The sequence below is a fragment of the Callithrix jacchus genome, chromosome 15 (assembly GCF_049354715.1).
Source record: "Callithrix jacchus isolate 240 chromosome 15, calJac240_pri, whole genome shotgun sequence".
Taxonomy (NCBI): domain Eukaryota; kingdom Metazoa; phylum Chordata; class Mammalia; order Primates; family Cebidae; genus Callithrix; species Callithrix jacchus.
Window position 1 is genome coordinate 76442183 of NC_133516.1, and position 23731 is coordinate 76465913.

General features: G+C 47.6%; 1 protein-coding gene across 11 annotated transcripts in view; it reads right to left on the minus strand.

Annotated features, from left to right (window-relative positions):
- The window catches only part of CHCHD6 (coiled-coil-helix-coiled-coil-helix domain containing 6), a 243992-nt gene that overhangs the window by 35450 nt on the left and 184811 nt on the right, over window positions 1-23731 (minus strand). For all 11 annotated transcript variants that reach the window (XM_078351870.1, XM_002758707.6, XM_008982272.6 and 8 more), the window contains one exon: window positions 7386-7456. In XM_078351870.1, coding sequence (XP_078207996.1) covers window positions 7386-7456 — 71 coding nt within the window. The remainder of the gene's footprint in view (window positions 1-7385; window positions 7457-23731) is intronic.

Consider the following 23731-nt stretch of genomic DNA (forward strand, 5'->3'; position numbering starts at 1 on the left):
AATGCAAACTGGGGAAGCTTAGGTGCCTAGAAACAATGCATGCTCTCAGGTGGGTCCCAAAGCCTCCCAGAGTTTAAGTCCTGTCTTCCAAGTGCAGGTGAAAGCACACAGCAACAGCTTCGCTCCAGCAAGTCCCAAGACTGCCACATCCACATTAATCAGGCCTCTCTGGATCAAAGTCCTTGGAGCACAATGGCTCAGTTTCAGGAAATAGTTAATAACCTTCTTCCTTCAACTCAATTGTTGTAACCTCTTTGAGGGCTGGCTCTCTGTGGGGCCAGGGAGGACTATACAAGTTTCCTTACAAGAAGCAGCCAAGATAGATTCTGAATGAATCCCAGGGGAAGGGGACTGAAGGTTGTCATAAAAAATAGATGTGACACAATAAATGCATGAGATTCCCTGGGGTCTTAATCTCTTCCTTCAGAAAATCTGAACAATTCTGCCTTCTGTGCTGCTGTGAGGTGGGTGGGTAGGGGTGTACATACACTTCTACCTTAACAATAGGATTCTTCCAAAACAAGAGGCCCTAGCCTGTGACTGTCAGCCTTGCCATCAACACTCCTCTTTGGTGGAGAGCTCCCTGTTGGCCCTGAGGCAGGAATCTTCTGAGATCTTGACATACACTGGCCTTGATCCAGGCCTCGGTACAGGCTGGTGTCCCAAGACAAGCTGGGGGAGTCGCCCGTGCCTTCAGTGCCTCCGGTTGCTAAAATGAATAGGATCTGGCTTTAGGATCTTACTGTTTCCTTTACCTGGGGTGGCCCTTTACTGCTTGGTAAACTCTCATCATTCCTCAAAAACTAAGTTAGGACCTCTGCTTCCAGCTACAATGGAGCAGCTTGTGAAGGGCCTATCTTCTCTCCTGAGGGGGGAAAAGAATTAAGTTGGAATACAAAAAATCTGTCTGAAGGCATCTAAGGACCAACACAAATAGAACTTGAAGTCCAAGATTATGAAGGGCAGGGAACTGCGGAGAGGTGAGTGTTTGTTCTTAGAGCCACTTTTCCCCCAAAGTTTCTGCCAATTCTTGGTTCAGGAAGACTGGCTGAATGTCAGGCAAATAGCTTCAGCTGAAAGGCAAGAAGAGCTGTGGAGGCTGTAGGCAGTCTCACAGGATGATAGGGAGGCAACACTCCTGTGGAGGCTGCCCAGCCAGCTAGGACTAAGGGAGACAGGATTCCAGAGAGAAGAGTGCTACACAGCAGTGAGCCAGTTATCACTGGTTTTCTTCTTTTAAAATATTTGTCAAATTCTTGAGCTACTCAGGCAAGAAGCTAACTAAAAAAAAGGCCACTGAACAAATGGAATTTTCAAAAGTCTCAGAGAGCTGAGAAAACAAAACTAGTGGTTTAAGCTCACCAAGAAAGAGGGACCCCGGAAAGCCACATCCCTAGGCATCTCTGGGGAAAGTCATATCACAGATGACCTGTGTCATCTTTCCAAACAATTTCTGGTACTCAATCAAGAATTACCAAATATATAAATAAGCAGGATCACAAGAAAAAAAAAGGGAACAGAAATAGACCCTCAGATGACTTTAAAGTAACTGTAACTAATATGTGCAAGAAAATGGAAAGAAAAAGGTAGAATTTCACTAGAGACTGGGAATCTTAAAAAAAAAAAGCAAAGCAAATGGAACTTTTATAATTAAAAAAATTCAGTAACAGAAATTCTAAATGCAATAGATTTAAGGCACACTTGACACAATAAAGAGGATCAATGAACTAAAAGACCAATAGGGAGAACTCCAACTACAGCATGGGAATTTTTTAAAAAGGAGGAAAAACAGAAAAAAGAACAAGAGGCATATGAGTCAGTAATGCATGTAACAAACTTCAGAAAAGAAGAAAGATAAAATAGGGGAGAGTGTTATCTGAAGAGATGGTCCGAGGTTTCCAAAACTGAAAAAAGGATGTCAAACTTCAAGACCCCCAAAAAATAAAATAAAGAAAATCTATAACTAGGCATGGCTTAGCAAAACCAAAGACAGAGAAAAATCTTAAAAACAGAGAAAAAAAGAGTAAAGGAATGACAACAATATCATCCGCTGATTTCTCAAGGAAAAAAATCAAAGGAGAATGTAAGGGTATCTTCAAAGAGCTTAATAAACGACTGTTATATTTTTCAAATGAAGGTGGATAAAGGTATTTACATACAATTAAAAATAGAGCTTTTATCAGAAAAGATACACTAAAAAAAAAAAATAATGAAGGCCAGCCACATGCAGTGGCTCCTGCCTAAAATCCCAGCACTTTGGGAGGTGGAGCAGGAGGATAGCATAAGCCAGGAGTTCAAGACCAGCCTGGACAACATAGTAAAACCCTTTCTCTACTAAAAATGTAAAAAGTTAGCTGAATGTGGCGGTGCACCTGTGGTCCTGGCTACTCAAGAGGCTGAGGCAGGAGAATCTCTTGAGTCCAGAGTCCAGGAGGTTGAGGCTGCAGTGAACTATAATCATGGCACTGCACTGCAGCCCAGGTGACAGAGGAAGACCTTGTCTCAAATAAAAAAAAAAAAAAGAGAGAGAGAGAGAGAAAAGAAAAGTAAAAAACCCAAAACCTGTAGTCAGGAAGTGTCAGAAAAAAAAAAAAAATCTGTAAATCATCAAAAATATAGAAAATTTGAACATGACTAACCAACTTAACCTAATTGGCAATACAAAACACTACATCTGCTGACAGAATACACATTCTTTTTAAATGCACATGGACAGTTTACCAAAGCACATCATATATTGGATCATAAATCAAGTTTCAAAAATTGTCAAAGAATTTAGAGTACGTTTTCTAATCACAGAGGAATTAAACAGAAACCAATTATAAAAAAGGTAACTAGAAAATTCTAAATGTTTGGAATTAAACAATATACTCTGAAGTAACTGATGAGTAAAGAAGAAATCAGAAAACTGGAAAAATTTTAACTGATTTATACTAAAAACATAATACATCAAAACTTGTAGATGTAGCTAAAGCTGTGTTTATAGAGAAGTATATAGCTTTAAATGCATACATTAGAAGAGAAATAAAGCTTTGGAAAAGGTAAGTTCACTGCCCCTAGTATCAAGTTAAAATTCCTACTATGGTTACAAAGTTCTGCATGGTCTGCTCATGCTCACTTCTTGGAGCTTCCCCTTTTTCTCTCTTCTCTTTCACTATTCTCCCGCCATACTGGCCTTTTTCCAACTCCTTCAATAAGTTGAACTGCTTTTTTTTCTCAGGGCCTTTGCACATACTAGTCTTTCTGTTTAAAATGCTTTTCCCACCATAAGACATTCTTTCTAATTCAAACTCTTTCTTTTCACTCATTGCTATAATTAATTAATTAACTGGGTAATTGCTTGTTGTGCAATTAATTTTAAAACATTGTTTATCATTCCTCAAATGTTATAAACTCCTTGCTGGCAGGCACTGCAGCTGTCTTGTTCATCACTGTGTCTCCAGGGCCTAGCATGGTTTCTGGCAAACAGCAGGCACTCTACACATGTGTATTAAATGAATGAATGAATGAATACATGGACATCTAGTTTACCATCTAAGCCAAAAGTTGTTTTTTTTTTTTTTTTTTTTGAGACGGAGTTTCGCTCTTGTTACCCAGGCTGGAGTACAATGGCGCAAACTCGGCTCACCGCAACCTCCGCCTCCTGGGTTCAGGCAATTCTCCTGCCTCAGCCTCCGGAGTAGCCGGGATTACAGGCACACGCCACCGTGCCCAGCTCATTTTTTGTATTTTTAGTAGAGACGGGGGTTTCACCTTGTTGACCAGGATGGTCTCGATCACTTGACCTTGTGATCCACCCACCTCGGCCTCCCAAAGTGCTGGGATTACAGGCGTGAGCCACTGCGCCCGGCCCCAAAAGTTGTTAAAAGATACTTATGACCTCGGAAGAAAACTCCTCAATATTATTGCTATGGGCAGTTGGCATTTATTTCTATGACATTTATGATATAATTTATAATATTTGCTAATCCAAGAAATATCTCAAAGATTTTTTTCTCTCAATGTTTAAGTTAAATAATTTCTAACTGTACATTGCTTCCTGTTTACTGTATTTGGGAATACTGTTTTTGTAAACTCAATTTATATATCAAATCTTTTCTACTCTGTTCCCAGCTAGGTGCTGTAAAAAGTGATTCGAATGACTGCTGTTATTAGCAGTATCTTCTCCAATTCAGGCTGCTATAATAGAGTACCACAGACTGGGCAGCTTGTAAACAATAGATGTTTCCTCCTCACAGTTCTGGAGGCTGAGAAGTCTAAGATCAAGGCACTGGCTAATCTGATGTCTGGTGAGGGCCCATTTTCTGATTCATAGATGGTGTCTTCTCTCTGTGTCCTCAACATGGTGGAAGAGGAAAGGGAGCTCTCTGGGGTCCCTTTTATAAGGGCACAAACCCCACTCACGAAGGCTCCACCCTCATGATCTAATCACGTTCCAAAGGCCCCACCTCCTAATATCGTCACATTGGGAGTGAGGTTTCAACATATGAATTCTGGAAAGACACAAACACTTACTCCATAGCAAACAGTCACACTAATATCAACAACAGCTGTTGACATCTTAGGTCTACTTTCTATGTGGAATCTTACTCAATTGTCACTTAAAGAGTGTGTCCTGTTTGTTTTGTAGGTGAGGAAACAGGCCTGTAGAAGTGAAGTGACTTGCTAAGGGGTGGGGCTGAGGTCTGAGCCTGGTTAGAGTGCAAAGCTCAGGCAAGCTCTGAGAGCGCCACCCTGCTGCCATCTTACATCCAGGCAGGGCCTGCAAGGGACAGAAATGACACAGAGACAAAGGAAGAGCAACCCCAGCCCTGCCACAGAACAAGCAGTGACCATGGACAAAAGGAGGAGTTCTTTGACCTCTCCAGCATCAGTTCTTTACCTGTACGTTAAACTGACAAGAGTAACTATACAGTTGAAATGCCTTGCAGAGTACTTATTGCTTAGTAAATATCAAGGGATGCTGTAAACAAAAAAAACCCCACTTCTCTCAAATTAAAAATACATTCACATCCATCTCACCTTGCCTTCAGAGGATATGAGGATGAGAAAGGCTATGACAATAAAGCCACATTTACAAAAGCAGGGGCCAGTGGGGCAGGAGTCCCCACCCTCAGGGATGGTGGGCCACTTGGAAGGTGACAAGCATTACGGTTACCGACAGAAAGCTGCCTGGCTTCTCCCCCAGTGCATCTTCTCCTTGGCAGGTGGGTCCTGGCTCCAGGTATAGAGGGAGGGGCTATTGGCCCTCAAAGAAGCCGCTCAGGTAAGGGGAGGGGCAGCAGCTGTGGCTGGCCCATCTCCAGGGATCACATTCATGCTGTGGCTGTCACTCAGTAGCCTCTTTGATGTGGCTGCCGCCACAGCTCTCCCTCTCCATGTTCTGTTATTCAGAACGTTGTATTTCTGAACAAGTATTTCTCAGCCCCATATGAACAGGACATACTGGGGGGAGCTGTTCAGAAATAGGCCAAAAGCTGGCCATCAGTAAGCGCAGGGTGTCTGTGTGCAGGGTGGCTCACACCCTGCAGGGCAGTAGCACCCTCCACTCCTGGATGCAGGCAGCCTTGGTGCTCATTTGCTCAGGCCCTGGAGGTCCCAGCATCAGCAGGACTGTGCTTCTACCTCAACACCTGTCCTTGTCTCCATCTGCCTACTGGAAAATTCTGTTCCTCCCAGGCTCCTAGTATTGCTACAGGACTTGCAATTTCAAGATAATTGGTTTTCTTTTCTTTCTTTCTTTTTCATTTGACATGGAGTCTCACTTTGTTGCCCAGGCTAAAGTGCAGTGGTGTGATCTCGGCTCACTGCAACCTCTGCCTCCCAGGCTCAAGTGATTCTCCTGCCTCAACCTCCAGAGTAGCTGGGATTATAGGCGCCTGTCACCATGCCTGGCTAATTTTTGTATTTTTAGTAGAGACGGGGTTTCACCATGTTGGCCAGGCTGATCCCCAACTCTTGACCTCAGGTGATCTGCCTGCCTCGACCTCCCAAAATGCTGGGATAACAGGTGTGAACCACCACACCCAGCCAAATTTCAAGATAATTGTTTTCGTACCCAAACCCATTCAGAAATGACTCTGCCACAATATGTAGTATCCCCATCAGCTTTAGGTGTTTTGTGTCAAGAATAAACCCCTACATTACGCCTGGGCAACATGGTGAAACCCCATTTCTACAAAAAATATAAAAATTAGTTGGGAGTGGCACATACCTGTGGTCTCAGCTACTTGGGAGGCTGAGGTGGGAGGATCACCTAAGCCCAGGAGGTCAGGCTGCGGGGAGCCACAACTGAACCACTGCACTCCAGCCTGGGTCACACGGTGAGACCCTGTCTCGAAAAAAGACCCCAAAACCACCCTACATTGTTCCCTGTCCTATTCTGTGCCTTTGGGTCTATGCTGACTATACATCTGGCCCCACTGTCCTTCCAGCTTTTCATAGTTCTCAGCACAGCTGTTTTTATAAGTATCATCCAAACCCGTCTTTGACACTTCTTTCTCATGAGGCCAGACACACTGTTTATAATTCCGTGCCCTGAGGGCTGCAAGGTGAATTGCCCCATTCACTCTTGGGAGGGAGAGGCCTTCCCAGGGAGTGAATAGAGTTGGTGGTAGCCCCTTGGCTAATTTATGAAGGTCTCTTAGGTCCACAGAGACCAGCTTCACACAGAGAACCCATAAGACCCTATTCCTTCCTGCAGGGACCACTTTCTGACCTTCCGGGGAACTGTACTATTGGCCGAGCAGAGCCACATTGGTACTGGACACACTGTGAGCACCTCCCTGCTCCTGTGACGTTCTAGCTGAGTCCTCAATGGACAGCACAGGAGCACCACGGACAGGGGATGGAACACTGGTACTTAGGACTATGTGACCTGAGCATCTCTGGGCCTCAGTTCCTCTGGGCACGAAGTGTGAGCCACTCCGAGCATAAGCGTGCACAGGGTGCACTGCCCAAACCAGGCACAGGGAGCAGTGAGAGGGGACACCTTACCCTGAAAACTTGTCTACAGTCAGAGGGCAGAGAAGCCAGTAGTACCCTTGCCCCAACTCCCTCTGGGGCCTGACGGCCAGCTCCTCAGCTAGCCACACAAGGAAAGGAGCGCCTGCTCACCGGACACCAGGCCCTGAAAATAACTCTGCAAGTCTACCCCAGCCCCACTCCAATTTGCCAAGGAGCTAGAGACGAACTGAGTGCTAATTTGGCCAATTACAGATGACCAATGACTACCTGAGATCCAGGTGAGAGAGCTGAGGAACAGATGGTTGTGTGTGTTATTAGGGAAATTTGAAATTAGGCAGGTGGTGGCAGGTTTCAAGACACATGTGGGAGTTTTTGCAAATTCGGGCCAAGTTTACAAAGAATAATAAACAAATTCTTACTTTATTGTTCTCTCCATCTTCGAAGCTGCCTCATGGAATTGCTGTGAAGACAGTTTATACATCTCAGCATTCTACAAGGAGAAAAACAGGACTGGTTACCAAAGACTAAAATTTCCCTCTGCTCCCTCATGGGATGCAACCATGTTAGAAATCGACAGATGCTAATTTCTTGACCGGCATCAAAGCTGACTGGTGATTAATCCACAGCTTGGGTTCCAGCTCCAGCACACATGGCCACTGCCACAGAATCCTAGAATAACAATGGCTGCAAGTGCATTATGAGATCCTCTAGCTCAGGGGTTGGCAAACCACGATCCACAAGTAAAATCCAGCGTGCCACCTGTTTTTGTGAATAAAGTTTTACTGGCACACAGCCACACTCATTTGTTCACGTATTGTCTGTGGCTGTTTCTGTGCTACAACGGCAGAGTTGAGGAGCTGTGACAGAGATTACATGGCCTACAAAGCTTAAAATACTATCTTTAAGGAAAAATACTGCTGAGTACTGATCTGATCCAACCCCTATTTTATAGGTAGATTCTCCTTCCCAGAGGTGAAGTGACTTGTCCTAGGTCACACAGCAATGGGGCAGTGTCAGGACTATAACCCAGGTGTTTGGATTCCCAGTCTGGGACACACACTGCTGCCCACCCCAACCACCCTGCTCATCAGAACAGCAACCATCTGTCCAGAGTGTTACGGGGAGCATCCACAAGCACACGCGTAATTTGTCCTGAGATTACCAGGTACAAGTGTGCCTACAGACCCAGGTTTGTGGAGGGAAAGCCCAGGCCTGGGAGCCAAACACAGCTGGGTCTAAGCCCTGGTGCCCCCACTGTGTGGCTTTGGGTAGGTTATGGAACTTTGCTGTGGCTCAGAGGTGAGCTGCTCCAGGCCACAAAGGCCCAGGCCCACATCCTCCTTTCTCTGCGAAGCTCCAATACCTTCGCATGTTCCAAGGGGAGACTGGCATTAACACATCTGCTAGCCGCCTCCTGCTGTGCTCCAGGCGGGAGAGTGGTGAAGCCCACACATGGATGTGTAGGCAAAAGGGAGAAGGCCAGCGTTGGGCTGACTCACACAGAAAGCAGTTTCAGAAATGCAACAACCTGAGGTGGTACAGGGCTTGTGGTCAGACCTCCCCAGCGTGGGTGAGAAAGGCACAGGAGATGTCACATGGGGGTTGGCTTGAGGTGAGACCCAACCACATCTACTCCTCAAAACCTCACACAGACACTTTGGGAGGCCAAGGTAGGTGGATCACCTGAGGTCAGGAGTTCAAGATCAGCCGGGCCAACATGGTGAAACCCTGTTTTTACTAAAAATATGAAAAAAAAAAAAAATTAGCTGGGAGTGGTGGCAGGCGCCTATAATCCCATCTACTTGGGAGGCTGAGGCATGAGAATCACTTGAATCCAGGAGGCGGAGGTTGCTGTAAGCCAAGATCATGCCACTGCACTTCAGCCTGGGTGACAAGAGCGAAACTCAGTCTCAAAAAAAAAAAAAAAAGGCCTCATATGGGCAGCGTGATTATCCCCATTCTACAGATGAGCAAACAGGAGCTTCAGGCCTCAGGTACCTTCTGCAGGCACAGATCAGTCAGCCCTTGAAACAAGCCTGCGTGGCAGTGAAGGGACTGAGAAGCCACAGAGCTGCATTGCCTCACACATTTGCAGGCAGTCCAGTATTCACCAGCACTGCCTGTCCCAGGCGAGGGGGTAGAGATGGAGACATAACAACTTCGGGCCTCCCTCCCACTCCGTGCAGACGGCCTTATGCCACAGCCTGGGTGGGGATTATTTAGCTCTGTCTGAAGCTCCCCTGCATGAGACCTCACCAGGAGATGCCACGGACCACAGACCCACATTTAGCTCTCTCTTCCCTCTAGGCACACAACTAGCCTGGCTGAAGCTGGACAGATGTGAAGAAGTGAGAGGTGAACAGAGGCAGAGTCACCCAAGGAAAGCATGTGCACCATGGACTCCCTCAGCCTTCTGCAGGGAAGGTAACTGAGGCAGGGAAAGAACCCTGCCTCTAAGGCCACAGGGCGTGGAAGACAGGTCCAGATGGAAACCAGATGGAAGCCACCTGCTCCAGTCTCACCCCAAGGACTCACGTGCTACACCGTGGCCTCAGAGAGGTGCTGATTGGGAGGCAAATATGGAAGGTGAGCCCCTGGGGAAGAGCTCCTGGCTAATATGATAAGGAAGATCCACCAGGTGCTGGCATTCTGCCCTGGGCTGGGCCAGGGGAGTCGGGGAGGCCTGGGGGCCACTTCTGGGCCTTTCACCCTCCACTGCCCAGTGGGCTTAGGCAAGTCACTTCACCGCTCCTCACCTCTGAGCCAAGGAGGTAACGAATGCCTCCCTCTACGGCTACCAGGAATGCCAGCTGGGAAATGCCAATCCTCCCGGCACATAGCAGGCACAAAGTAAACACAGGTTTTCCTTCCACCATAGCCAGCCGCTGCCAAAATGCCCTGCAAGAGGGCCCCAATGTTCTCTCTAGAGCCCTCACATTCAAATGGGAGATTATGTCTTTGCCTCAACCAGTCCAGTATTCACCAGCACTGCCCATCCTGGGCAAGGGGGTAGGGACAGAGATATAACAACTTCTGGCCTCCCTCCCACTCCAGGCAGATGCCCTTCTGCAACAGCCTGGGTGGGGATTGTTTAGCTCCGTCTGAAGCTCCCCTTCATGAGACCTCACAAGGAGATGGCAGGCACCACAGACCCACATTTTGATTTTCGCTTTGGCATATGCTGGCAGTGTTTTTGGGTAAGTCACTTCTCTTAACAGCAACACAGGGTATCACTCAGCTTGCAGGTGGTGAAGAGTAAGCCTCGCACACAGCACCCGCCTCAGCCCACCACAGCCACTGAATTTTCCAAAGCTAAAATGTGCCTCATCCTAAGCTCCACCCCCCCATTCATCCTGGCCTACTTCCTTTCCCACAAAACAACCTCATGGTTCAGACCTTCTCTTTGAGTCAAATCCCTCTTCCTGTGGCTGTGCCACAGGGCTCCTGAGTGTCAGGTCACTGTCCTGCAGGCCCAGGCACCTGTTGCTGACCCTCTCAGAGCGCAACTCCCTGGCCTGGGCCCAGCCTGCTGTGGGCTTCAGCAGACACTCAGAGCCTGTGCTCAAGATGCCATACTGCCTGGAACAGCCTGACCCCAGTGAATTTGGATAGCACTTGGGTTTGATTGCAAGCTCACTTTGAACATGTGGTCAACTTGATTTGTCACAGGAAGTACCCACAGGCCAAGAAGTGGCGGTGATTACCCCGCTGCAGCTTCCTCTATTGTTTCTCAGAATGACTCAGAGAAATTCCCCGTCCTGTCCTGTTTTGACCCGCCTACCCACCTCATCTAATCTGCCTGAGCAGACCTACAGGGACGGATGTCCTCACAACCGCAGCTCCCTTGGCACTCAAAGGTCTCCGGTCCACAACTTGGAGTACTGAGCCGGCTTCCTGTGTTCACAAAGCTGCTCATCTACCCAGCCTTTCCAAGGCTGCTGGAGTGGACCGGGACTCCCTCTTCTGGGAAGGGCAGGGTACACTGTTGGACTCTCAGCCAATCACCAGATCAGAGCTTCTAGAAGGACTTGGCACTACCAACATGCATACTGAGAACCCTCCAAGTACCAGAGGGTTCTGAGACAAGTGCGGCTTGCTCCCTGGCCTCGGGGAGCTCTGAGATGATGGCATCATAATTACAATGGGACACTCAGCTAGTCATCCCAGGTGCTGTGGGGCACAGGTTATGTGTGAAACGATAGCCTGGCAGAAACCATGGGTCAGACTGACTTTCTGGGAGCCAATACCTGAACTGAGGCTTAATCTCTTTTATTTATTTACACTAAACAATGTTTTTGAAAAATACTTACATATGGTTTTAAAAAACAAAAGTAGAATGCATAGAGGGTATGTGGTGAACAGTGAGCCTCTGGGCTGACCTGGACTCAGCCCTGTCCCTACTCCTCTGTGTATCCCATCCCATGGGCGAGGTGCTGTGCGTGCATGGGCACATGTGTGAGTAAGCACACACACGTACCCCACTTGTTCCTGACACTCACTGGACCACAGCAGACACAATGTGCCGCACCTCATCTTTCCGCTGATCCTCAGAGACCTCACCCACTCCTCCGGCTGACCAGCACTCAGCTCTCCATCCTTGTACAGAGGTCGTTTCTAGTCTTCTACTACTATAAACGACACTAAGAGGAACATCTTGGTATCTAGAACTTTGTGCATAAGTATATCTGCAGGGAACATTCTAGAAGTCAAATTCTTGGGTCAAAGGGTGCTTCCATTTTAATGAATTTTAAAGGATGAGCAGAAATGAGCCAAATGAGAGAGAAGTCTCCTGAACACAGGCAGCAGTGCGAGGAGCCTGGGGGCTGCCACAGGGCTGTGCATGGGGCAAGAGATGCCACTGCTGTTGCAGAGGCACGGGGCAACAGCTGGGAGGAGACGTGGACATGTCAGCTGCAGGCTCAAAAGCTTGGACTGCACCCCATGGGCAATGAGGGTGAAGGCTTTCCTTTTTCAGTGAGGGAGTAGCAGGGAAGATTTGCGTAGTTTTGTTTTGAGGCAGGGCCTCACTCCTGGCTGGAGTGCAGTGGTGTGAGTACAGCTCACCCTAACCTTGACCTCTGGACTCCAGCTATCCTTTCACCTCAGAGCCACCCGAGTAGCTGAGACCACAGGCATGTGCCACACTGCCCAGCTAATTTTTCTGTTGTTTTTTTTTTTAGAGGGCGGGATTTCATCATGTTGGCCAGGCTGATCTTAAACTCCTGGGCTCAAGTGATCCACCTGCCTTGGCCTCCCAAAGTGTTGGGATTATAGGTATGAGCCATCTTGCCCAGCTGATTTGTGTTTTTAAAAGATCATTCTGGCAGCTGTCTGTATGATTATCGTCCAGCTCTCCCCAGCTAGGCCGTTAGTTCTAGAGAGCTCCTGGAACCCTGCAGCACAGTGCCTGGGAAGGCAGCATGGCTGTGCCTGTAAAGGAGCCCTGATGCCCACTGAGGAGACACTGGGAAACCTCTCTGAAGTGCACTGTACTGAATTATCACACATTAACTGGCACCCAATGACCAGGGACTATTATTTCTGGGTGACTTTCTTTCCCGTTGGACTCTTCAGTTTCCCAAATTTGCAGTCTTTTCCTCTGCCCTGTAAACAGCTGCCCTTCCTCCTCCTCCAGCCACTTCACATGTACATCTGAAAGCAGGAGGCCTGACCTCCATTAATTAAATCTGCCATTAAAAATTAAATAACGTGAGTAAGAAGGTGTGAGTGTTATCTCCATGGGTTTTGAAAGTCACAGTGTTTCTTCAATTACTTCCCAAGCAGTTTTCATATTTCATACTGTCTGATTTCTCCAAGGGCCTGGATCTGCGAGATCAAAAGCGAGGGTGAGGGAAGCATGGTGAGGAAGCTGGGGAGGGGAAGACGGCAAAATACGTCTGAGCAGAAGAGATTGCCCAGCAGCCCCTGCTCCAAAGCCAGAGGTCTGAGGTGAACCCCTGTAAGTATAGAGCAGCGTAGGACCAGTGCGCTAAGGCGTGTGCAATCACGGATGTGAAGACAACAGAGTCTAATCTGTGGACCTTGGGGAGAGCAACTTTTGGACTGGAGCCCTAAAAGACACCCTCCACCCAGCCCCCGGGTTAAGAGCAGTCATTCACACCCTACGGTGTGCACGGGCTGTGCTGGGTGCCACGGGAGAGAAGGGGCCTAAGAGGGTCACAGCACTTGGATTTACATCTAATAGCAAAGAAAGAACCAAAGCCTCAGGAGCATTCCAAGAACAGAGCGGCAGCACGGGGCAGCAGCGACATGTACGCGCCGTGCTCAGACCACCTGTGCAGGGTCAGGACCCACCTCTTTCAGGTGGGTAACCACAGGCAAGGGTCAAGACCTCTGGGTCTGTTTCTTCAGCTTCTTATCTGTAAAATGACAATGACAGAACCTCCTTTCTGCAGTTTTGTGGAAATCAAATGATAATACCTTTAAATGCTTAGAACAGTGCCTTGCACAGAGTAAATATTCAATACATGTTTTAATAATTAAACATCTCCTACTCAAATGCATAAAAACCAGCCAAGTATACTATATATTTGCAAGAGACATCTGAGAGTATCGAAAGAGTGGGGTCTCCCAGGGGATGTAAACTCCATACAGATAGGGACTTTAGCTTGTTTTGTTCACTGACCTATCCCCAGAGCCTGTAACAGTGCCTGGCAGACAGGAGGCTCTTAATATAAAGTTGAGTAAATGGAAATAGGGGTCAGAACCACTAGAGTAGATCCGAAAAGATGATTCCACTTGAGAATATCTGAAAAGATAATCAGGACCTAGTCATTTACAGAGTCAATCAAGAAAGTTTGCTGATTCCCACTACTCCCACTCTGTACCAGGCCCTGCTCTAGGGGAGCTGACAGGCTGCTGTGGAAGCCACCTGGGGGGTAGCACAGAATATAACCAAACCACAGAGGAGGCCAAGGGTGGGGCCAGGAGGGGCTGGAGGGAGTGAGAATCAGGGACCTGGATCCTTTCCCATGAAGTGAGAACATTTCTCCAAATGCTTTGGGAGAATGCATGAGCTAATAGGCACTGACTGTGCTCCGCACCCACTAGCAGTGTATTCAAAACTCCAATCAAACAGGGATATGCCCACTCACAAGCTGCAACAGCCCTCCTCAGGCTAGGCACTGAAGCAGAATCTTTCCAACAGGTCAATTTCTGGCAAGCTGAAAGCAGTATTTCAAGGTAAGAATTACTGCTCCTTAGACAGATGAAGAAATCAAGGTTTAGCAAGGCAAAGGGTACTACTCTGGGAGTCAAAACTAAACAGCAGGATCTGAGGACAGGGCTGGTGGCTTTCCACACAGTGTCAAGCCTTTCATTCTACCCAGCTGTCCCTTGGGAAGAAGATAACAAACCAAAGGCCATACAGATGCCAGCACATGGTTCCACGTAGAAAAATGTGCAGCTCAGGATCCTGCTGCCCAGGGCAGGGGAGAGATTCCCAGCAAAATTAGTGCAGGCTGGAAAAGGGCCAAGGATTGACGGTGCAAGCAAATCCCAGAAATCAGAGGAACAGATTGAAGACAGGAGAGCCCTATGCCAAGATGCTATCAACATGGCCAAATGCTGGTCATCTGGGGAGATTTGGAATTCACCAGCCTAATTATCCAAAGCTTCTCAAAATTCACAGGAACATTATATTTTAAGGGAAGTGAAGAAAATTAACATATTCAGGATTTGGAGAAAGAGTTTCTGATGTGAAAATGGTAAAAATCACATATGAGTGAGAAATGAACACAAGTCTTTTTAAAAAGGTCCAAATAATCAATATAAAACATGAAAAGCTCAGGACATGCAATCAGCTACAGAGCCAATGAATGAATGAATGAGAATTTTAATTTTGTTAAGTGGCTGCACATCTGGTTCTTGGCAAACTTACCAGTTGGCTATGCCCTACTGTGCTGTCATCTGGAGAGGGCGACCCCTCTTTCCTGACTTGCTCTTCAGTTACCCAAAACGAGCGTGCACAGACCGCAGTCTACCTGAGACTGTGATCCTCCCAAGCCTCACGATGCAGGCTTCTACATTTTTCTACTCTTCCAACATTCTTTGTTCCTGACTTCAGCTTCTGTCCCTGCTGTGGCCTCCGGGCTTAGCCCCTTCCTAGCCTCCTATTTAGTTCTTTCTGAACTTTGCTTCCTTTCTATTCAGTGTGGACCCCAGTTTCAGTAGCTCCCATTGCAGCCCACTCAGACCCCAGTTCCTACTTCCAAGTGCAATGACTGCAACTGCCCTGCCAAGATCCCAAACCACTGACCTCTCCAACTATCCAAACTGCCCACCTTCTCTACCCAGGTGGAGGAGACCCTGAAGAGATTCAAAGATCTGCCCTGACTAGAGTCAATGCACAGTCAGCTCAGCTGAACCTTCCATGCAACTTATAATTCCAAGACTCTAGGTTGGAGTCTTTTTCCATTCCCCTTCTTAGCTATCTCAGCCTATACCTGTTACCCTGGCCTGGAATTCCCACTGTCAGATCACCGCATTTCCACCTGAGAGAAAACAGCAGCTGCTGCTGGGCGTACATACCCCCAGCACTTTCCACCAGCGCCAGGCATGCTTCTGCCCACACCCATGGCCCCTGCACCCTCAGAAGAGATGGCCACCAGCCATCTGGGTTCTTTGTTCCAACACCTATTGTGACATGGATGATGATTTCCCCCTTCCCTAAACTTGCTTCTTCATTGGTCCAGGGAGAAAAACACCTACCTAGCTTTCATGGGTGCTGAGGACCCAATGAATAATGAACACAGACAGGCTGAGAGTGCAGCAGGAACCAAGAGAGGTGAAGTCCTTGCCTTCACAGAGCTAACACTCTGGATATGGAAGGGAAAAAACAAAACCACGGCAGGCTAAATAATGTGAAAAGGAACAAGATGGGGGTATTGTTTTAAATGATTGGTTAGGGAAGGCTTCCCGCTTCCCCACCCCAGGCTGACACTGGGCAGAAGTCTGAATGATGTGAACGAGAGAAGTAAGTAAAGGTCTGGGGTGAGACTGCGCCCAGCATGAAGCACCAAGATGACATGGTCAGAAGGTGTTGGAGGGCGTGAAGCACAGGTGCAGGGAGGGTCAGCAGGGTTGGGCCTCACACCACAGAGCCTGTTTTCAGAGTTGGTAGGGAGCCACTGGCTTAATCAGAGAAAGGACCCCATCTGATGTCCATTCTGGAAGGACTGCTGGCTGCTGTGTAATGGTGTCAACTGGGAAGAAAGAATGGAAGCAGCTGTCAGCCTGGAGGCTGCTGCAGTGGCCCAGAGACATGGGTCATTCCCTGAGGGAGTGTGGAACACTATCTCCACCAGCTGCAGTTCCGAATGAGACAACACCATAGGCTGGGACCCACTGAGTTTGAAAGGTAGAGGAGACAATGGGTGGGGAAGTCAAGACAGCAGCTGGAGTGTGAGTGAGGTGCTGAGGAATGACTGGAGTCTAAGACGCAGATATGATGGTGTCTATGCAGCAATCTTATCTGTCTTGACTTCCCAACCCAGTGTCTCCTCTACCTTTCAAACTCAGTGGGTCCCAGCCTATGGTGTTGTCTCATTCAGAACTGTCGCTGGTGGAGACAGTGTTCCACAGTCCCTCAGGGAATGACCCATGTCTCTGGGCCACTGCTTCCATTCTGGAAGGCTTGGCCCTCCTCAGAACTGTGCTCCATCAATGATCTGATCCCACTCACATTTCCTCTTTCCCTCTGCCAGTTATTCTGCTTCCAGAACTCTCCCTTTACATGCCATTGTCTCTGGATTCTCACATAATGTTCCTGCTTCCTGCAGTTCTTGAAGTGGTGAACACTACTAGCTGTCCAGCTCCTGGAGGGCTAACTGTCATTCACCACTGCTTCCTATCCTCTGAGTCCCTATCTCAGGCTGCAACTAAATTCAGAGAACCCTATCTCCTGCTTGTCACCTGAATCCTTCCCTTTCTGTTTACTGTCACTGCTTTCAATCAGTCTTTATTATCTTATGAGTGGACGAACGCAAGGACACGTATCACACAGATCCATCCTGGCCACCCTACTGCTGCATCCTGGCCCACGGCTATAGGGACAACCCTCCTCTACAGCTCGAAGCTGAGAACATGCAGTTGCCCCTGCCTGTAGGATGGCATCCATGATGCCCTTGTGAGATCCGGCCCTCTACAGCAAGCAATCTTGGCACTGTCCCAGTAGGCACTGCATTTCCCTGCAATGCCTTTGCTGTTTCTAAGCCTCCGTTATATTCTAGACGCTCCTTCCTCTGCTAATTCTTCCCCATCTACCCGAGAAGCTCCTGTTCGAGCTTTGAGACCCAACAACAAGGTCATCTCTGCTGAACAATGTCATTCCTCTCCTAGGCAAAACTAATCATTCTCTTCCCAGTATGCTATGTCAAGACACTTTTCAGCAGCATTTCCCACTGTGCACTGCAATCATCTGCTGACATGCCTGTCTCCCTGGCTTAGACTGGGACCTGCTTGGGCTCAGAGTCATTTCTTTGCCTTGATCACTTAATGCTTGGCCGGCCCCGGGTCTGAGAGATGCCTGCTTGAAGTATGAATGAAGGCGCTATTTCTCAGCTCATTCTGGATGTGACACATTCTAGACTGCTCTGCCCTCATCACCTCTAGCCTAAGGTAGTCAAGTCCACTGCTGCTGCCCATGGCCTAGTCTCCTGGAAGCAGCAGGACAGATAAAAGCCCGTGCCTCATCACCTCGCATCCTAGCTCAAGCCCCTTCCCTTGTCCTCCAGGGCACCCTACCCTTCCCCTTCTAGGCACCTCTCATTCCAGGACATCTATTCCATGTCCTGTTTCTTAACAAAGCTGGCTGGCTGCCATCTTTGGCACTACTGCCTTGCTATAGTGTGAACTGTTAATTAGACTGTTAGTGACAGTGGCTTTAGGTGAGACCCTCCCAGAAGTACTTCATTTGTGAGAAAGCAGAGAAAAGATCCCTCTACGTCATTCTTTCTCATTGGTGCCATGATGCGGAGTCTGAGGCATAGAGCCGCGTGTTCTAGACCACACCACTTTTGTGGCTGTGGCTGAGTCAATCATTTCAGTCACTACTGGGGTGTGCGTATCCTGCTGCTGTGTGCAGTTGTGTGTGTGTATATGCATACATATACACATACACACACACAGACTTTGCTAAGAGTAAAGCAACAGATAAGTGTAAAGCTGTGTTCATTAGCATAGGCTTTTTAACAATGTGATTCACACTGAATACTAAACATCAGCTATTGGGCTTTGGGGGAGTACTGAGCATCATCCTGGAGCTCTTTCTCACTAAGAGTGGCCGAGACAGGTGTTTGGGTGTGAATGATCCACCTCTTTTGTGGACCTTGGCAGCGGAGTCCCAGAGGAGACACACACAAGGGGCTTTAGTCTATAGTTTTCTGGAAAGGGCACACACAGGAATTTTTGAAGACTACAGGGCTAGCCAAATGTACCCAGTGATTTGTAAAAGCAGGGGCTAAGCAGGGGTGAGAAGCAGCTCTGCGGCACTGTCTCTGTAGGAGACAGTATGAGAGAAGGGTTTGTGTTTTAGAAGAAGATACCAGAAAAACAGTGTTCAGATGAATGTGATTATTCAAGAGAAACTTCATGGAAAAAATGCCTGATGAACACTTAAAAGCAAAAGATCATTTAAAGTGATGTGTAAAAAACAATTTTTAAAAATATGCTATGGTATGTGAAAGGTAAATTTCACCCTACCTAGACCCAAGGATGCAGATGAGGATGGGATCCCCTGGGGCCAGCCTGAGGCCAGGGAGAGGGTGTTAAAGTAAAAAGGAAGGCAGAGAGCTTCCAATGGCTGCAAAGTCCAGAAAAGCATTTAACCTAGATGGACAGAAGCCATGTGAGGGCAGACAAGGAAGGAATTCCACAGCGTGCGTGGAGTAAACGGGATCGACAAGGAAATCTACTGCCGTAATCACTCTACTGGCAGGGTGTGGGAGAAGGCAGGGCCGTCCAGTCGAGTGGCACCACTATCTGCACAAAGGCTGGGCAGCCAGGCATGCCTTGGTGCTGCTGGGTAGTTGGTTTTTACATTTACAAAAACATATTTGACTAAATGAATATCTAAAGAGTTTGAAAACAAAATGCATAGCATAACAGAAAATTTTTTAAAAGCCAAGGGACATGAATTTTAAATTCCAGGTCTGCTACTTACTGGCGATCTGACCACTGAATAAGATTATACGGGTGTGGATTGCTATGATTCTCTGCAACAGAGTAGAAGAGTAAACAATCCAAGGGCAACCCACACGCTGGGAAATCCAAGGCTGGGAGGGAATTTCAGGGTTAAGGGACAACATTATACCCCAATGACCCAGTGCGACTGCTCAGACTGAGGGCGGGGGTGGTTCTCTGCATGACATCTACAGACACGGTGCATTTGGGCCAAGGAGGCATTAACAGATGCTTCTGCTCTTTGTGCTGATCCTAGAGTTCTGCTTCCAGGTGGACTGCAGAGGGAAGGCTGGACAAGGCACTGCACTCAGCATTTCTCAGTGTTGGAGATGCTTAGCCCTCCTGGCAGCAGCCAGCCATGCTCCTGAGAGCAGGCTCCAGTTCCCCTCAGAATACTCCTAGATGGCCCACCCCCAGGCGGACTGCTGACTTAATCTCTACCCACTCAGTCTTCAGCAGTACGGCAGTATAAGGCGGCCTAGCTACTCAAAGGATGGCTTCCGTGCCAGCAGCACCAACATGGTCAGGGAGCTTGTTGGAAATGGAGAATCTCTCAGACCCTGCTCCACACCTGCTCTTTACAAACCCTCAGGTGGTCTACATGTCCGGGCAGCAAGGGTGTGCAGAAGGGAGGCCTCTAGGAGTCCTGTCTCCAAGCACAAATTGAGTTTTAAAAACTGAATGCCGTTGGTTGGGTCTTGCTCTCCTCTTCCTGACAGTCCTTCTATCCTTCATAAATCTGCAGTTCCCACTGTGCTCTGGAAGGCAGCCGTGCTGTGGTCCTCTGCTCTACGCCAGTGGTTCCCCAGCCCTGGCAGTGCACTGGCAATACTCGAGCCACTGTTACACGTTCTGCCTGAGCCCACCCCATACCTCAGAGACTCTGATTATTGGTCTAGGGTGGGCCCTCGGCATCAATATTTTACAGAAGCTCCCCCAAGAGATTCTGATGTGCAGCTCATATTGAGAATCACTGTTGTAAGGTCAGGGAACCTGAGTTGAAGACCTGAGTTTAAATCCTGGGTTCTTCACTCACTAGTTTTATGCCTTAGGACAAATTACTTAACCTGCCTGTTCTTGTTTCCTCATCTAACAAATGAGGGCAGTAAGAGTAGCTATCTCTTAGGTCTGGTCCCTCCCTCAGAGGAATATTAAAGGATCAGACAATGCAGGGGGAAAGCTGAATACAATGCAGGGCAGTGCAACAAGCACTCAATGAGTGACAGGGGCTGCTGGTACCCCTTTCACTCGTGTGGTAACATAGGAGAACCAAGACCCTCTAGTTATCATGATGCTGTTGAGTCTTCCCTTATTAGTACCACCCTTCCTCACATGGCATCATTTCAAATGTTCCCCAAATCCTGCTTGCACTCTTTGGAAAAAGCCTCAACTAATCTCTGCTTCAGAATGAAATATAAGTCTAAGATGTAGTCTGAGTAGGAAGCCTCTTCTCTAATACAGATTATACATTCAGAGACACAGTCTTAGACTGCATTAGGATGGTTCCATTTGAGTCCATTTCTGCTGGTGGCCTCTTCAGCATCCATTCCTTTTCTCTCTATCTGACAGCTCCCACTTCCCATGGGGAGTCCGTGTATTTCTAGGTAAGTGGCCTACGACTCCAGACCCACAGGTGGCAGGATTTGACTCAGGTCAGGCCAACTAGTGCATTTCAGTGCCCGGGTCACGGACTGAGTAACCTAAGGTGATCCAGTCAGGATGAATGGAACTTAGGACATCTGCTGGGAATTCTGAGACACAGACAGCGTCTCCCATCAGAGGAGGGGGAAAGAGACAGTCACAGAAATGAGCAGTTTATGGGTGAAGCCACCCATGTAGGCTGCTCCACCCTGGGTCTCCTGTTACATGTTTCTTAGCCAGTAAGTTACTTAGAGTTAGGCTTTTGCTTCTTGAAACTGACAGTACGCATCAGCACTTGCCCCTGTGAAGCTGGTTTAGCCCCTGCTCTGTGCCAAGTGCTGTGCTGGTGATATGGCAATTTGGATCTGTGTCCCTGCCAAATCTCATGTTGAAATGTAATCCCCAGTGTTGGAGGTGGGGCCTGGGGGGGGGGGGTGTTTGCATCATGAGCGTGGATCCCCCGTGAATGGCTCAGTGCCATTCACTTGATGATGAGTGAGGTCTAGGCAAGATCCAGTTGTTTAAAAGTGTGTCACACCTCCCTTCCCTCTCTCTTGTTCCTGCTCCAGCCATGTAAGATGCTTGCTCCCCACTTGCCTTCTGCCATGATTGGAAGCTTCCTAAGGTATTTCCAGAAACAGATGCTAGCACTGTGCTTCCTGTACAGCCTGCAGAACTGTGAGCCAATTAAACCTCTTTTCTTTATAAATTACTCAGCCTCAGGTATTTCTTTAGAGAAATGGGTCATTATGTGGGAATGGCCTAACACAGAAAGCTGAGTGACTTACAAACAGTATTTCCTCCGATTCTCATAACACTGGAAAGGTAGGTGTCACCCCATTTTATAGACAATGCACGCCAGGCTCAGAAAAGTCAACAGACCTGCCCAGGATATAGAGGTAGGAAGTGAAAAGGCTAGGATTAAGGCTAACTCCATATCACACTGAGCTTAATGTCAAGGAAAACTGCCAAGGTCTTTTCCGTTCATGTTGCTACATACTATGTGTACAGTAAGTTTTCTGGGACACAGCAAAAAAGCCCAATCCTTTTTCCTGTCGAATTTCAACACAGAAAGTTTAACAAACATACAGTTTAACAAATACGATCTGGTGAGATCTTGGGAGACTGACTTATCACTGTGACCTTCAGGATACTGCTGGTTGTAGGTAACAGACAACGAGAACCAAAGTGGTCTGATCAGCTCAAGGGAATTATTGGCTCTCACAACTTCAGCATCCAGTGGTGCTGTACAAATCAAGTGTCTAGGCGAGCTCACCACAAATCTGGTGATTTCCATCTTCCGGCTCTGCCTTCCTCAGGTCAGCTTCATGCTAAACGTGGTTTTCCTCTCAGCTGCACTGCTGAGGGCTGCAGCAGGAGGACAAAGTGTCCCTCCCAATGCAGGGCACTCTCAAGATCAGGAAAGGTGAATGGATAAAAACAAAAAAGAGCTGCGCTCTCTGAGGCCCAAGGGATTATTTCTCCCAGGTCCCCAAACTCCTCGTCTGTCTCCTGAGTGGGCTGTCATCTAAAGCAAACACAACAGACAGGAGGATGGGGTATGCACATCAACATCAGTGATGTGGAGAACACATGAGAACTGGCACTGGGTTCACCTCACTCAGAAATGCATGGGCTATATGAATAGAAAAGGAAGGCTTCCGAACAAAAATCCAGATAGTGACACAGAAGGAAGGAAAATGGATTCCAGGCATCCCAATACCGCAAATGCCTTTGATCGTTATTCAACACATTCACCATTCATCCAAGCTCTGGAAAATTTGGAAATTTGATGAGTAGGTTTCTTCATCATTATCTAAATCATAATAAAAACAATGACCAGGATAGGAATAAGGAAAACTCTGTGGGTTAATATTGATGTGTTTCCTAGCATTTTTCCAATACAGTAATTAAACCTATCACACTAGCAGAGCATCCCAACATTTAGCCACGTGACCCAGAACAACATAATCAGGTCCCACCAAACACTGCACAGAAAGGCAGCTGTAGTAAACCCGAGCTACGCAGGCTACTCTTTCAGACGTCACTGAAGAAAACAATGTTAGCCCAATACCCTCAGAGTCAGTGGTGGCACCCAGAGCCTTACCTCTAAGTCCAACCACCTGCAGAATCCAAGTGCCCCACAGATCCTCAACACATGCACATTTGATGTACTACTTCCCATCTTACCAGTTTCCTCCTTTTAATATTTACTGAGGTAATATTCACATATCATAAATTTAAGCATTTTAAAGTGAATATTTCAGTGGCATTTAATAAATTCATGGCTGGGTGTGGTGGCTCACGCCTGTAATCCCAGCACTTTGGCAGGCCGAGGTCGGGGGTGGGAGTCACCTTAGGTCAGGAGTTTGAGACCAGCCTGGCCAACATGGTGAAACCCCATCTCTACTAAAAATATAAAAATTAGCCAGGCATGATGGCAGGTACCTGTAATCTCAGCTACTTGGGAGGCCGAGGCTGGAGAATCACTTGAACCTGGGATGCAGAGGTTGCAGTGAGCCAAGATTGTGCCATTTGCACTTCAGCCTGGGCAACAAGAGCAAAACTCCACCTCAATAAAATAAAATAAACACATAAATGCGCAATGCTGCACGTACAACCAATGCCTCTATCCAGTTCAAAAATATCTTTATCATTCCAGAGCAAAACCCCTTATCTCTCTATTTCCCACTCCAGTCCCCACGTCTCCTCTGTGCCCCAGATGGCCAGACGTGTGCCCAGCACTGCACCGGGCACAACTCAGGTGCTCAGTAAATAAGTAACCATGTCTATTCCTGGTGACTTCCCAGCTACAGAATAAAGAGAAGCCCAGAGGGTAAGCAAATAGCAAAACAAAACAAACTTCCCCATGTTTTAATGTTCAGTTTTACTGGGGCAGAGCAGGGGGACCTCATTCCCAGCC